This window comes from Anomaloglossus baeobatrachus, chromosome 2 (assembly GCF_048569485.1).
Source record: "Anomaloglossus baeobatrachus isolate aAnoBae1 chromosome 2, aAnoBae1.hap1, whole genome shotgun sequence".
Classification (NCBI taxonomy): Eukaryota; Metazoa; Chordata; class Amphibia; order Anura; family Aromobatidae; genus Anomaloglossus; species Anomaloglossus baeobatrachus.
The window spans coordinates 527,796,918-527,812,055 of record NC_134354.1 but is presented as its reverse complement, the minus strand read 5'-3'; the positions used below and the strand labels follow the sequence as shown (position 1 = coordinate 527,812,055).

At 48.1% G+C, this 15,138-nt stretch overlaps 1 protein-coding gene across 1 annotated transcript in view; it reads left to right on the top strand.

The window, feature by feature from the left end:
• VWA3B (von Willebrand factor A domain containing 3B) overlaps positions 1-15,138 on the top strand; it is a 363,812-nt gene that overhangs the window by 67,638 nt on the left and 281,036 nt on the right. The window contains exons 7-8 of the mRNA XM_075336597.1: positions 5,499-5,596; positions 5,930-6,040. Coding sequence (XP_075192712.1) covers positions 5,499-5,596; positions 5,930-6,040 — 209 coding nt within the window. The remainder of the gene's footprint in view (positions 1-5,498; positions 5,597-5,929; positions 6,041-15,138) is intronic.

The following is a 15,138-nucleotide window of genomic DNA, read 5'->3' as shown; positions in this document are numbered from 1 at the left end:
CCTGCGACTGAGGTCTGACTGTGCAGGCAGACCTCAGCTGCGGGGGGCGGGCCGGCACTCAGGAGGGGCGGGCCAGCGCTGCGGAGGTTCAGGCGGGCCATTACTGAGGAGGGGTGGGAGGGATCTCTCTCCCTCTCTCCTCCGTAGTCGGCTATTGCGATTCTCGCTCTGCACGCGTGGTACACCGGTGTACTGCGAGTGCAGTGCGATTTTTTTTTTTTCTCACCCCATAGACTTGAATAGGTAAAAGAGAAAGAGTCTCGCATTACAGTTGCAGCATGCTCCGATTGTTTTCTCGGTCCGATTAGGGCTGAGAAAATAATTGCTCATGTGCGCTGACACAGAAGCTAATATTGGTCCGAATGGAATGCGATGTTTTATCGCACTTCACTCGCACCGATTTTCTCGCCGTGTGGCTTAGGCCTTACTTGTTCTGAGTCCCCCTGCATCCATCGCAGTGTGTGCGGGCTGGAGTTCAGATCAGCTGACTCAAGTGCTGGACTGAACTCAGGTGACCTCACAGCCAGCACACACTGCGATGGATGCAGGGAACACAGAACAAGTAATCGGCCGACACTGGAGTCATCTGATTACTTGTTCTGCTGGCGCTGTGGTCAGGAGTAGGCATGAGTGAGCAGTTAAATTCTCTGGTGCTCGATGGGCGAAGCCCATGTCAATTTTTTAAAAAAAAAAATCATTATAAATAAAAAAACAAACAAAGACAAAACAAAACACATAACCCTAACCCTAGGGTTAGGGGTAAAAAAACAGTGTGGGCTCCCGCTACATTTTCTATTGCTAAGGGTAACCCAAGCAGCTACTGGCTGCTAACCCCCGCTGCTTGGTGTTACCTTCACTAGCAATGGAAAATCCAGGGAAGCTTTTTTTTTTTTTTAAAGGTTTTTGCCTAAAAACGTTTTTAAAAAAATGACGTGGGCTTTGCCATATTTTTTGTACCCTAGCCAGGTACAGCAGGTAGGTACGGGCTGCCCCCAACCCCCAGCTGCCTATTTGTACCCAGCTGGGAACCAAAAATATAGGGAAGCCCTTTTTTGTAAAATTATTTCATGAATTTCATGATATAATTAAGAAAAAAAAATGACGTGGGCTTCGCTCATTTTTTTTCATTTGTGTCCAGCCAGGTACAACTAGGCAGCTGGGATTGGAATCCGTAGCGCAGGGTGGCCCAAGCTTTCTGGGTCCCCCCGCTGAAAATTGCAGTCCACAGCCGCCCCAGAAAATGGCACTTTCATAGAAGCGCCATCTTCTGGCGCTGTATCCAACTCTACCAGTGGCCCTGGTGCCTGGTGGCACGCTGGGTAATAAGGGGTTAATACCAGCTATGTTTTACCAGCTGGTATAAAGCCCGAGATTCTTAATGTCAGGCCAAGTTTGACCCGGCCATTAAGAATCTCCAATAAAGGGTTAAAAAAAAAAAAAAGACATCACACAGAGAAAAATACTTTATTAGAAATAAATACACAGACACATTAGGGAGTCCATGTTTATTACTCCCTCTCACCCCTCCACGATCGAGAGCTTTTTGTACTGACCATGCCAGGAGAGAGAGAGGGAAAAGAGAGAGAGCGAGGGAAAAGAGAGAGAGTGTGAGGGAAAAGAGAGAGGGAATAGAGAGAGAGGGAAAACACAGACAGAGCGAGGGAAAAGAGAGAGAGAGAGGGAAAAGAGAGAGAAAAGAGAGAGAAAGAGAGGGAAAAAGAGAAAGAGAGAGAGAGAGGGAAAAAAAAGAGAGAGAAGAAAAGAGGGGTGAGAGAGGGGGATGGGGGGAAGAGGGGAGGGGGAGAAGAGAAGGGGGGAGAGAGGGGGGGAGAAAAGAGAGACGGGGAGAGAAGAGAGTGGGGAAAGAGAGGGGGGAGAGAAGAGAGGTGGGAAACAGAGAGGGGGAGAGAGGTGCTCTGTCACCAACTTGCTCCACTCTGTGACTTGTGGTGCAGGTGACAGAGTGGAGACAGTTGGTCCCATGCAGCAGGACAGGTGACAGAGCATGCTCTGCTCTGACACATGCGGTGCTGCATGTCACCAGCTTGTCAGTGTCTTTCTGCGTCCTGTAGTGCTGGTGGGAGGAGCAAATGATCACACCGCCCAACACCGCCCGTTCTCCCGAAATCGGAGCAGAGCGGGCGGGTGGACAGTGAGATCAGTACTTACGTGACAGGGGGGTTTCAGCTGAAGAAACCCTCCCTGTACTCCACACTGGCACCCCATGCCTCACCAATCTGACGCACGCTCAGCCCTCTTCACCGCTCCACACTGGCGCCCTCCTGATCCTCCCCTAGATGCTGGGCTGTGACGTGCGGTAGTCACCGCCCACAGCCCTGTCAATCAGTGTGAGTGGCGCCAGCATCCTCTGACATACCCGTCTAGTTTGAGAGCCCAGAACTTGACGGGACGTAAGAGGATACTAGCGGCCGCAGCACCAGGGGTCATGTGACCGGCACTGAGCGTGCAGGATAGCGTCGCTCAGTGCCAGAACTGGAAATAGAGGCCAATGAAGAAAACGCCTATAATGGTAAGTTACACCCATAGAGAAAATAAAAAATATGGGTGAACCACCCCTTTAATGAACCAGGTCCCGATGGATAAAGTTTCCAATGGATTCAGAGTCCAAAATAGCTGCTGCAGAAAGAGACCTCTTACCCCAGACTTGGGTGACTTCAATCGACAGCTTTGGAGAGTAATATTTCTCACATAGGATCATCTATTCGACTAACCATAAATGCTGGTGTTTCTCGGCCTCACTGGGCACTAACGAACAAAATGTCTTTTGCCTCCAGAATTTCATACACTTTGTCTCTATAATGCTATGCTGACGCTCTTGTACATGGAGTCTGTAGCTTTCAACCTACATCGGCTCAGTAACCAGAGATATTTTCTTTGTCAGCAGGGGGTATTGGAAGGTTGGTGCATAAAAGGCATCAAGGGAGGGAGGGAGATCTCTGCCTCCCAGTTCATCCTTTATACAACAAGAGAGCCCTTGTCAGATGGTCTCCACCAGGGCCTCTTTATTCCAGGCCAGCTCAGCTACAGTATCAACACTTTGAAAGTCAGAAAAGACGAAGTGGCTGAGGTGGTGCGACAAGGAGACTCGAACTCTTCTCGGAATTCTTTTAATATCACAGGTCTCCGGACCTCCATGCTCCCAAATGCTCCCAAATGGGTTTGGCAAAGGTGAGGGCTTGTCCACACAGCAAAGAGACCATGAACGCCACCTTGGCTTGGTCTGAAGAAAACAGATGAGTGTGGAGGGTGAAGTGAATCTGAGACTGATTAATAAGACTCTCCTTGGTATCTCCATTGTAATGAAACGGGAGGGTAAGCTGGAGTTTGTCTGTGCCTCCAGATGCTGAGATTCTAGGTGGCTCCACTGGAGAAGATGCCACTTCCTAGGGAAAGATGTCCTGTCATGGTTGAAGTGCGAGACAGGGTAGAGACTAAGATAGACAAACCCCGCAGCTGAGTTGCCACCATACTGATTGCCTGCATATGCTGTTCTTGCTGCTCATGTTGGGCACAGACTTCCTCATACAGGATTTCATAGGGTCACTGGGTCCTGCCTTATCAGTCGAGTCCATAGCCTGTTCTTACTGTGATGGCTGGTGGATGTGGACCCACTGCGCCATGGGCTGAGCTTACCCTGGATGGACATGACTAAGTGACTACCTGGTATTCACTAGAGCCTTAGATGTTGAGGATATATTGAAGTAGTCACCAAACACCAATGTCAGGGCAGTCCCTGGGCCAAGCAGTCCAAAGTTGGAGCAGGCAACACAGGATACTAAGCTGAGGTCAGGAGCAGAGAGATCAGATGAAAACGAGGGAACAAGCCCGAGTAAAAAACTGGGGAGATGATACAAGCAAACACCTAAGCGGAACACTAAAAAATGGAAGAAACTAGAAAACAAGATCAAGCAAGGAATGGTGGGAGTGGCTGCTTGATAAATGCCCTGCTGCTTGGGGATAGGACAGGGAAGGTAAGTCCTGCAGGAAACAGCAGGGTTAAGTTCTTGCAGGATGGACAAATCAGGAGAGTGCAGCAGGTCTAGGAGTGCTACAAACAGGTGTTTCTGCTTGCAGGCTGGAGGTTAAACGAGCAGCATGGTGAGTAGACTGGCTCTGTGTATGTGTGCAGGTTACCAGCATGACTTCAGCTATGTTTGACAATGTGGCGTTTCAGAAAAAACATACTGTAAAATAGCTGTAGACTAGTTGGACAGACAAGTCCCTAACGCCTTCTCCCCGCCCGCAGCCCTAGACTGACAGATCTCTGATTATATATGCGCACAAAGGCAAAGACCTGTCAATCCATATAGCCAGTGGGGAAAAGTCACCTTGGATCTGCTTGTCCAACTAGTCTACAACTTGGGGCTTAAGGCCACTTTACACGCTACGACATCGCTAAAGCGATCTCGTTGGGGTCACGGAATTTGTGTCGCACATCCGGCCGCGTTAGTGATGTCGTTGCTTGTGACACCTATTAGCAATTTTGAATTGTTGTAAAAACGTTCAAAATCGCTAATCGGTGACATGCCCCCCCTAATCTCGATTACCGTTGCTGCTGCAGTAACGATGTAGTTCGTCGTTCCTGCGGCAGCACACATCGCTACGTGTGACACCGCAGGAACGAGGAACCTCTCCTTACCTGCGTCCCGCTATCAATGAGAAAGGAAGGAGGTGGGCAGGATGTTCGTCCCGCTCATCTCCGCCCCTCCGCTTTGATTGCGTGGCCGCTTAGTGACGTCGCTGTGACGCCGAACGAACCGCCCCCTTAGAAAGGAGGCGGTTCGCCGGTCACAGCAACGTCACTAGGCAGGTAAGTAGTGTGACTGCTCTGAGCGATGTTGTGCGCCACGGGCAGCGATTTGCCCGTGTCGCACAACCGATGGGGGCGGGGATGCACGCTAGCGATATTGGTAACGATATCGCAGCGTGTAAAGCGGCCTTTAGTCCTCAGAGGCTGTTAAGGTATGTGTTTCTGTGAAACACTGCAGCATTTCATAGTGAAGCGTACCTATCTGGCTGAGTTCAGTAGTGGACAACCCCTTTAAGTTTGCCCATTTAATGGAGTGTATTTCAATTTTTTGAAAACCAGACTCTTAGTGTAAAAGAAAAAAGTAAATGATGAATACAAAACAGTGCATGGCACACTTCAATATGTGGTTATAAGCAATAAACGACTAATTTATATGGAAGGCAAGGTACTTAAAAAAAAGTTTTAACCTTTCAGATTAATAATATTTTAGACAATATTGAAACAGTCATATATCACAGTCTGGACTGCAGAGCCTGGCCTGTCTACTGCTCTCCTGACCTGCTTGTATGCGACTATGAAGATGTAAGTTTAGGTCAGGAGACCCTCGGTCAGTCATTGCAGTCCATGACATATATATACCATTCTGAACCTGGCCTGATGCTTATTTTCCATGACACCTATAACTCTTCTCTTGCTTCTAATGTAAGAAATAGTTTATGTTCTACAGGTTCCATGTGTATTTAGAGAAAAGTAAAGAGGAGGGCATGAAGACAAATCAGTCCAATGGATATCCAGATATGCCTGAAGCATCAGAACATCTCCCAGGTAAAGATCTGACCTTGTTGTAGGTACAAAGAAACTTTGAGAAGGAATTAAAACAGGGATCCTTAATATGTGTAATCAGTGCATGATTATGGGGCTATTCATACCATCATGGTGGTACATAAAGGTTCATTAAACATTTTACACTATATTTCAGACTGTATATCAGAATATCGCTCAGCATCACTATGCAATGCATTTCACAATGAAGTTTCACTTAAATACTTTGTTACTGGCCAAAATGCACAAGCTCGTTTGCATGACACCTTAGTGATTTGGAGTTACAATGTGCACACATTTTCATTGTTAAGTAATTGTGAAATACAATAATTCCAGAACTCGACCTGAGGAAGGATGAGCTTTTGATCAGGAGTGAACTTAGCGAAGCTCAGGAGACTCTTAACCAACTGCAACACATATGGAAGACTTTCTACAACTCAGAAGAAGGTGAGTAATGTTTGTAAATTAACTTGGTTATATCACATTTCATTGGCACTTGTTGAGTAAAACATGCACTATTTTTTATGCTACTATTTTATAATAGATAGTATTCTAACAAAAGGATAAAAAATCTGTTTGTCTTGTCTATACAAGGGCTATGTCCTCTGCTAGAGAAATGTAATTATTTCTTTGTTTGTGAGTACATCTAATTATTGTGTAGTTTATATCATTTTTTTGTGCTGAAAATATAGGAAAAACAATTTTGCCGTTGCTTTTGTTTATATTTTTTATATTCTTCACTTGTCACACACATTAACCTTTCAAATGAATTATTCAGGTTATTCCTGTCCTTATAAGTGTTTTATTTAGTTGTTAGTAAATTTTGAGCAAGAATACATATTTTATTATTGTGCAGATCTAAACAGTGTATGCTAATACTTAGTAGCTGTGTGATTGACAGATCCTAAAGTGGGAGTGGCAATGTTATTTATTCTATTAACTACATAGTCCTAAGGGATACTTTGCACACTATGACATCGCAGGTGCGATGTCGGTGGAGTCATGTCGAAAGTGACGCACTTCCTGCGTCGCTCTCGACATCGTAGTGTGTAAATCCTAGATGATACGATTAACGAGCGCAAAAGTGTCGTAATCGTATTATCGGTGTAGTGTCAGCGAATTCCATAATTACGCTGATGCGACGGTCCGATGTTGTTCCTCGCTCCTGCGTCAGCACACATCGCTGTGTGTGAAGTTGCAGGACCGAGGAACATCTCCTACCTGCATCACCGCGGCTCCCGTCGGCTATGCGGAAGGAAGGAGGTGAGCGGGATGTCCCTCCGCTCCTATTGGCCGCCTGCTGTGTGACGTCGCAGTGACGCCGCACGACCCGCCCCCTTAATAAGGAGGCGGTTCGCCGGCCAGAGCGACGTCGCACGACAGGTGAGTGCATGTGAAGCAGCCGTAGCGATAATATTCGCGACGGCAGCTATCACAATGATATCGCAGCTGCGACGGGGGCGGGGACTATCGCGCTCGGCATCGCAGCATCGGCTTGCGATGTCATAGTGTGCAAAGTACCCCTTAGTGGACACAAAGTAGGCTTAAAAACAAAGGACAGAAGTAGTTCTAAACTGTTAAGGCCACTTTACACGCTGCAACATCGCTAGCAATGTCGCTAGCGATCGCATGTGGCGAACAATATTACTAGTACGTGTCACATGCACATACCTTCTTAATGACGTCGCTGTGGCCGGCGAACAAAGCCTTTTTTAAGGGGAAAGTTTGTGCGGCGTCACAGCGACGTAACACAGCGGGCAACCAATAGAAGCGGAGGGGTGGAGTGCAGCTGCATAAACGTCACTCCCACCTCGTTGCAGGAGGACGCAGGAACGCTGTTGTTTGTCGTTCCCGGGGTGTCACACGTAGCGATGTGTGCTGCATCAGGAACAACCTGCGTCCCAAATGAGTAATGATATTTGGGAAAGGAACGATGGGTCAACAATCAACGATTTTTGCCATTTTTCGGATCGTTAACGGTCCCTCGTAGGTGTCATACGCAACGACGTCGCTAACGACGCCAGATGTGTGTCACGAATTCCGTGACCCCAACTACATCTCATTAGCGATGTCGTTGCGTGTAAAGCGGCCTTTACTGTCTGTGATGCTGAGTCACTACTCGGGGTAGCTGTGAGGCTGGATAGTCAAGAGGTCTGGGGTCAGGTACCAGGAAGGCTCATAATAACCAATGGGGTAAGACAAAAGGTGTAGGCAGGTCACAGCCCGAGGTCAGAATTGCAGGAAGGTAGTGGATAAAGATAAAGAGGCTACAAAAATGGGTAAGCAGCAGACAGCACAACATCGCTAGGACCCGTCACATGTACTTACCTGCCTAGGGACGTCGCTGTGACCGGTGAACCGCCTCCTTTCTAAGGGGGCGGTTCGTGCGACGTCACACGGCAGCCATCCAATAGAAGCGGAGGGGCGGAGAGCAGCCGAAAGAAAGTGATGCCCACCTCGTTGCCGGAGGACGCAGGTATGGTGTTGTTCGTCGTTCCTGGGTTGTCACACGTAGCGATGTGTGCTGCCTCAGGAACGACGAACAAACTGCTTCCTGCAACAGCAACAATATTTGGGATTAGAATGATGTGTCAACGATTAGGTGAGTAATTTTGATCGTTAGCGGTCGTTCATATGTTTCACATGCAACGACGTCGCTAACGAGGCCGGATGTGCGTCACGAATTCCGTGACCCCCAAATACATCTCGTTAGCGATGTTGCGCGTAAAGCCCCCTTTAGGCATTCATGACTGCTTGCTTGCTTGAGAGCATAACGAGAAGTTTTTGAGAAAATGCTCTGTGCGACCGTAGTAGAGGCAGCGTCCGAGATTGATTCGACGTTTCAGCTCTATGGTCCAAGAGCTAGCAGCGCCAAGCTCCATAGGTTCTGCATCAGGTAAATAGACCAACTTGGGAAAAATAGCTGACATCTCTTGTCGGTCCCCACGCTTTTCTCAAATCCTGAAATCCAACAGAATGGCCTGAGTCATGTCCTCCCCCAAGGAACTCGGAGGAGTATGCAGAGCCAGAGCATCCTTAGAGGTATTCCCATCTCCAAGATCCTATCCAATATGTAGTAGGTATAATGATAATAATAATATTAGAAAATACTATCAATTATAAATGTAGAAAAAACAAAAAGCCAGCACTAAATGTGCACTTCAGCACTAAAAATTCCAAACTGTACCTATTATAAAAATTTTGAGATTTTTGGCAAAAAATTGCAATTTCTTGAGCTACCCCGCCACGTCACGGCAAATCTCATTTGGGGCAGTCCTACACTAAAATATTTTTATAAAATGTGCCATACGGCCTCACATATGAATAGTAGAACTGCTCTTAGCAGCACTCACCTGGTCTATTTCAATCCCGTACCAATGAGTCATGGCTGTGGGCGGGACAGGTCCAAGCAAATGCTGCATGAAGTAAATAGCCTGTGGACAGGGCCTGATGACTGAATGTGAACAGTCACCAACCGCCAAAATCCAGACAGATGGAATACATCCCAAATTGGGGTGCATAGCATGGTGGGGGTCAGCCACCGACCAATTCAATGAAGAAAAACAAAAAGCCAACACTAAATGTGCACTTCAGCACTAAAAATTCCAAACTGTACTTATTATAAAAATTTTGAGATTTTTGGCAAAAAATTGCAATTTCTTGAGCTTGAATTTTTAGTGCTGAATTGCACATTTAGTGCTGGCTTTTTGTTTTTTCTTCAATTATAAATGTAGTATAACTCACCTGATTAGCCATATCTCTTACTTCAAGATCAGCGCATTGCAGCTTAGGTATCCATGGTTACGTCCTCTAATATAGCGACAGTTAGTTGCTCGCGATCGTAACCATGGATACCTAAGCTGCAATGCCCTGCACATGAGATAAGAGACAGGGCTATATCAGCAGAACAATACTACATTTCTAATTGGAGGTATTTGTTAATATTATTACACCTACTACATATTGGAATAGAATCTTGGAGATGGGAATACCCCTTTAAGTGTATCCAAAAGGCCACAGTGAAACTGTCACATGAGAGCTGCATCATTTCATAAAACGTCCGTGGACCACTGCTGGAACTCAGTACTATAGTCCTCAGCGGTGCGGCCACCCTGTGTCAGGTTCATGATCTTTGCCTCCGCATCTTGGATTCCGTTAGGTTCATCATAGATTAACCCTAAAGCGTAAAAAAAGGTGTCAACGGATAACCGTTCTGGGGCTTGTGGGGGCAAAGAAAACACCCAAGTCTGAGGATCTCCATACAGCAGTGACATGATTTTTCCCACTCGCTGAGACTCATTCCGTCAATAACAGGGTCGCAGAGTAAAAAATATTTTGCAGCTGTTTCCGAACACCATGAACTGATCTTTCTGTCCCGAGAATTTGTCAGTAAGTGACATTACTGGCTCGTGAGAAACCAACTGCACATCAGAAGATACAGGCATCAAAGCTGCTGCCAGCAATTGAGAGTTTAGAGAGTCACACAGCACACTAGATAACTGAGCCTGCAATTGGAACTGAAAGTTCTCTAGTCTATGGTGCTCCCTGGCCAGATCCTGATCCACCTGGGTCAGATTCATTACCTGATTGCACAGTATATGAATAAAATCTACACTGGTGGGGAAGAAAAAAAAAACGCCAGTCTTAAGGCCCCGTCACACTAAGCAACATCGCTAGCAACATCGCTGCTAACGAACAACTTTTGTGACGTAGCAGCGATGTTGCTAGTGATGTCGCGCTGTGTGTGACATCCAGCAACAACCTGGCCCCTGCTGTGAGGTCGTTAGTTGTTGCTGAATGTCCTGGGCCATTTTTTAGTTGTTGCTGTCCCGCTGTGAAGCACAGATCGCTGTGTGTGACAGCGAGACAGCAACAACTAAATGTGCAGGCAGCAGGAGCCGGCTTCTGCGGAGGCTGGTAACCACAGTAAACATCGGGTAACCAAGAAGCCCTGTCCTTGGTTACCCGATATTTACCTTTGTTACCAGCCTCCGCCGCTCTCACTGTCAGTGCCGGCTCCTGCTCTGTGCACATGTAGCTGCAGGACACATCGGGTTAATTAAACCGATGTGTGCTGTAGCTAGGAGAGCAGGGAGCCAGCGCTAAGCAGTGTGCGCTGCTCCCTGCTCTGTGCACATTTAGCTGCAGTACACATCGGGTAATTAACCCGATGTGTGCTGTAACTAGGAGAGCAGGGAGCCAGCGCTCAGTGTGCGCTGCTCCCTGCACGTGTAGCTCCGTGCGCTGGTAACCAAGGTAAATATCGGGTTGGTTACCCGATATTTACCTTAGTTACCAAGCGCAGCATCTTCCACGCGGCGCTGGGGGCTGGTCACTGGTTGCTGGTGAGCTCACCAGCAACTCGTGTAGCGACGCTCCAGCGATCCCTGCCAGGTCAGGTTGCTGGTGGGATCGCTGGAGCGTCGCAGTGTGACATCTCACCAGCAACCTCCTAGCAACTTACCAGCGATCCCTATCGTTGTTGGGATCGCTGGTAAGTTGCTTAGTGTGACTGGACCTTTACTGTGACGCTAGTCAACTACACGGACAAGTCGTGAGGTAGGGTAGTCAAATATTCCGGAGTCAGGTAGCAGGTGATAATGCCAAGTTTAAGGGGATAGCCAGAAGCGTAGTCAGGTCACGGTCCAAAGTCAGAATATCTGGAAGGTAGCAGATCAGAGCAGAGGGACAAGGCAAAAGGATGGAAAAAAATGTCAGAGGTCAGGCAGCAAAATATCAATTCCCAGAGCACAGATACTAGAGGCCAACTAGCACAACTGAGCAGAAGACTAAAGGGTACTTTACATGCTGCGACATTGCTAGCAATCTTGTTAGCGATGTGAAATTCTAGATCGCAAGTGCGATCTTTCGAGATCGCACATGCGTAAAATGACCTATGTACGTTCTCGAAAGATCGCATTTGCGATCTAGAATTTCACATCGCTAACGAGATCGCTAGCGATGTCGTAGCATGTAAAGTACCCTTAAGACTAGTAGTGTTCTGGGACTGACTGCTCAGCTAAATAGCTGGGCAATCAAGCTGAACAGAACACACCTGGAAAACCTAGAACCTCCCAGTCTCAGATTGGATGGCTTAGCTGTCATTGAACATGTCAACAGTTCAGCATGCCTCTGCAACTGAGTTGTCAATCAGCATAATGACCGCTCAGCACAACAGGAATCTATGTGCAACAGTCACCTATTGCGTCCAAGAGGCACAAGAACAATCGTGACACTCTATTTACATAGAAACGACTCAGCCCCAGATTGGGCAGCATTGTTGTCACTCAGAATCTTGACAGTTCAACACACCCCTGCCATTTATTGAACAGTGAAGCTCTCACCCACAGCGTCCTTATGACACTGTGAGTGACTGATTTGGTACAGTACCACCTCTACTAGGGGGGAGCAGTGGATGCCCAGCAGAATTCCCAAGAAAACTTAAAGGGAAGGCAAGACCAAACTTTCTCACAAAATGGTCTCCAGAATTTGTAGACAAATTGCACAGCCCTATCCAATACAATATTAAGAGGAATTCTATGCAATCTCAACACGTGACAAACAACCTGGAGAGTGTCTCTGCATTAGGTAACTCTGATAAAATCCATGGACAGATGAGTCCATGGTCTTTCTGGAATTGGCAATGGAGCCAAATCCCCAGCTGACCGGTTACGACAAGTTTTAGGGCATGTGCAAATTTCACAAGTGGATATAAAATCATTAATATCTTTATTGATAGACGACCAACAAAACAGCATAGCAATAGCTATCTGCATAGCTGTGACCACTAGCTGTTCTCTCAAGATAGAATCATGACACTCTTGCAACAGACACAATCTTAAGTACACCAGTACAAATAATTTTGACCCTGGAGTGGTGGAAGGTTTCCAATGACTGACCTGTACGGATCTCTGCTTCCAATCCCGAAGATGCCTCAGAAACCACAATGCCCTTAGGGAGAATGGTGGATGAACTCTTGTAACACAGTTTCCCTGCACTCCTTGCCTTCCTGCAGGGATATGCTCTGACTCACCACCGTGGCCGGGTCCCTGCACGCTGCCCGGCGTCCCTGCCTTTCCTCCACGTGGGTTCTCCTGGGTATTTAGGGAAAGCTCCCACTAGGGGAATTGCCTGATCAACACCTTAGCTTAGCTAGTTAGGTTACAGTACTCCAGCTAGCTAGTTGTCAGGTCCTCGTGTCTGTCTCGTCCTGTTGGCTCCTGTCCTGTTGACTTCCCTGCCTGTCAATCCTGTCCTGATGGTACTTGCGTCCCTGCCTGTCCGTCCCTCCAGCCTCTGCTATCCCGGTGATCCTTGTCACACTAGAGAATGTGCCTGTCCGCCCCAGCCATGCCTCCAGCCTCAACCATCCCAGTGGCCCTTGCCACACTAGAGACTTTGCCTCTCCGCCCTGGCCATGCCTCCAGCCTCAGCTACCCTGATTGCCATGCCACACTAGAGACTGTGCATGTCCACCCTGGCCGTGCCTCCAGCCTCAGCTATCCTCATGGCCCATGCCACACCAGAAACTGTACCTGTCTGTCCCGGCCGTGCTCTCTGCCTAGGCCACTCTGGTGGTCCCAGCCGTGATAGAGACTCTGTCTGTCTGCCCTGACCATACCATCTGCCTCTGCTACCCTTGTGGTTGCAGTCTACACTTGAGGCCTCCGACACACATCCATTAAAAACGTGTGTGTTTTGTCCGTTTCCGTATATACCGGAGACACGGACAAACGTGCACCAATGTTAATCTATGTTTGTGGTCAAACTTGCGTTTTTCATCATGTCCGTGTCTGTGATCCGTATGTGTTTCCGTTTTTCACGGCAGCATGTCTGTTTCCTGCATGGAACACGCACACACGGACACCATGAAAGTCAATGGTTTGGTGCGCACAAGTACGTGACATGGATGCATCTCCATATGCTCCGTGTACGTTTTGTGATTTTTCTAGCGATGTCGGTTATTCTTTCTTTTCCTGTGTATGTCGGTCAATCTCCCTCCGTCGGTCGGTCTCTGTCTGTCTTGTCTGTCCCTCTCTCTGTCTGTCGGTCAGTCTCCCCCTCTCTCATACTTACCGATCCGCGATCACCGGTGCAGCGCTGCACGGCGTTCACACTGCTCCGGCGGCTTTTACTATTTTGAAAAAGCCGTCCGCTCATTAATCAATCTAGTATTCCCTGCTTTCCACGCCCACCAGCGCCTATGATTGGTTGCAGTTAGACACGCCCACACGCTGAGTGACAGCTGTCTCACTGCAACCAATCACAGCCGCCGGTGGACGGGTCTATACGGCTGAAGGCTGGTATTCTCAGGATGGGGAGCTCCACGTTATGGGGAGCCCCCCACCCTAACAATATCAGTCAGCAGCCGCCCAGAAATGCCGCATCCATTAGATGCGACAGTTCTGGGACTCTACCCGGCTCTTCCCGAATTGCCCTGGTGCGTTGGCAATCGGGGTAATAAGGAGTTAATGGCAGCAGCCCATAGCTGCCAATAAGTCCTAGATTAATCTTTGCAGGCGTCTATGTGACTCCTCCGATAATTAACCTGTAATTTAAAGTTAATAAACACACACAACGAAAAATCCTTTATTTGCAATAATAAACAATAACAAATACCCTTGTTCACCACTTTATTAACCCCCAAAAACCCATCCATGTCCGGTGTAATCCACGGAGGTCCCGCGTCTCTTCCAGCTCTGCTACATGAAGGTGACAGGAGCTGCAGAAGAACACCGCCGCTCCTGGCAGCACCATGCAGCAACTGAGGTGAGCCGCGCGATCAGCGATGACGTCACTCAGGTAACTCGCGGCCACCGCTGGATCCTCCAACTGTGACAGCAAGTCGCCCAGGTGACAGCGATGAAGTCACAGGTGAGTTGCGGTCTCAGGTGGGTGACTCCAGCAGGCCGCAGGTAACCTGAGTGACAGCAACGAAAATCGCGCTACTCACTTCAGTTACTCTGGGTATTAGCGGTCACCGGTGATTCCTTCACGGGTGACCACTAATCAGTATGCGACACCCAGACATATCCGCGGGATGACAATGAAGTCGGGTGAAGGTCACCTGAGTTCATTCTCTACGCGCGACACTGTCTGCTGTCAGCGGGTATGCATCAACGTCATTTTACATCACACACGGAACATTTCACACGGACAAAACACACTCACATGTCAGTTATGTATCTCACGCACACACGGACATTCCACACGCACACACGGCTAGCATACGCTGTTCACAAGGATGCCACACGGACCATAAAAACAGACATAAAAACGGATCACAGACCTGAAAAACGGCCCGTATTACACGTGCGTGATTTTAACGGATGTGTGTCGGAGGCCTGAGAATCAGCCCTATCTACTCCTGTGTCCGCCCCTGCCCTGGGGGACAGCTGACACAGTTCTGGTCCCTGCCCTGTGAGTAGCACCTGGCATCCGCTTCGCAGTTGGCGTTTAGTCAAGCCCCTCCCACTAAAAGGGGTAATCCTGGGGTCCCCATGTGGTCCAGTGGGTCCACTTCTGCTCTCTACAGTACCATCACC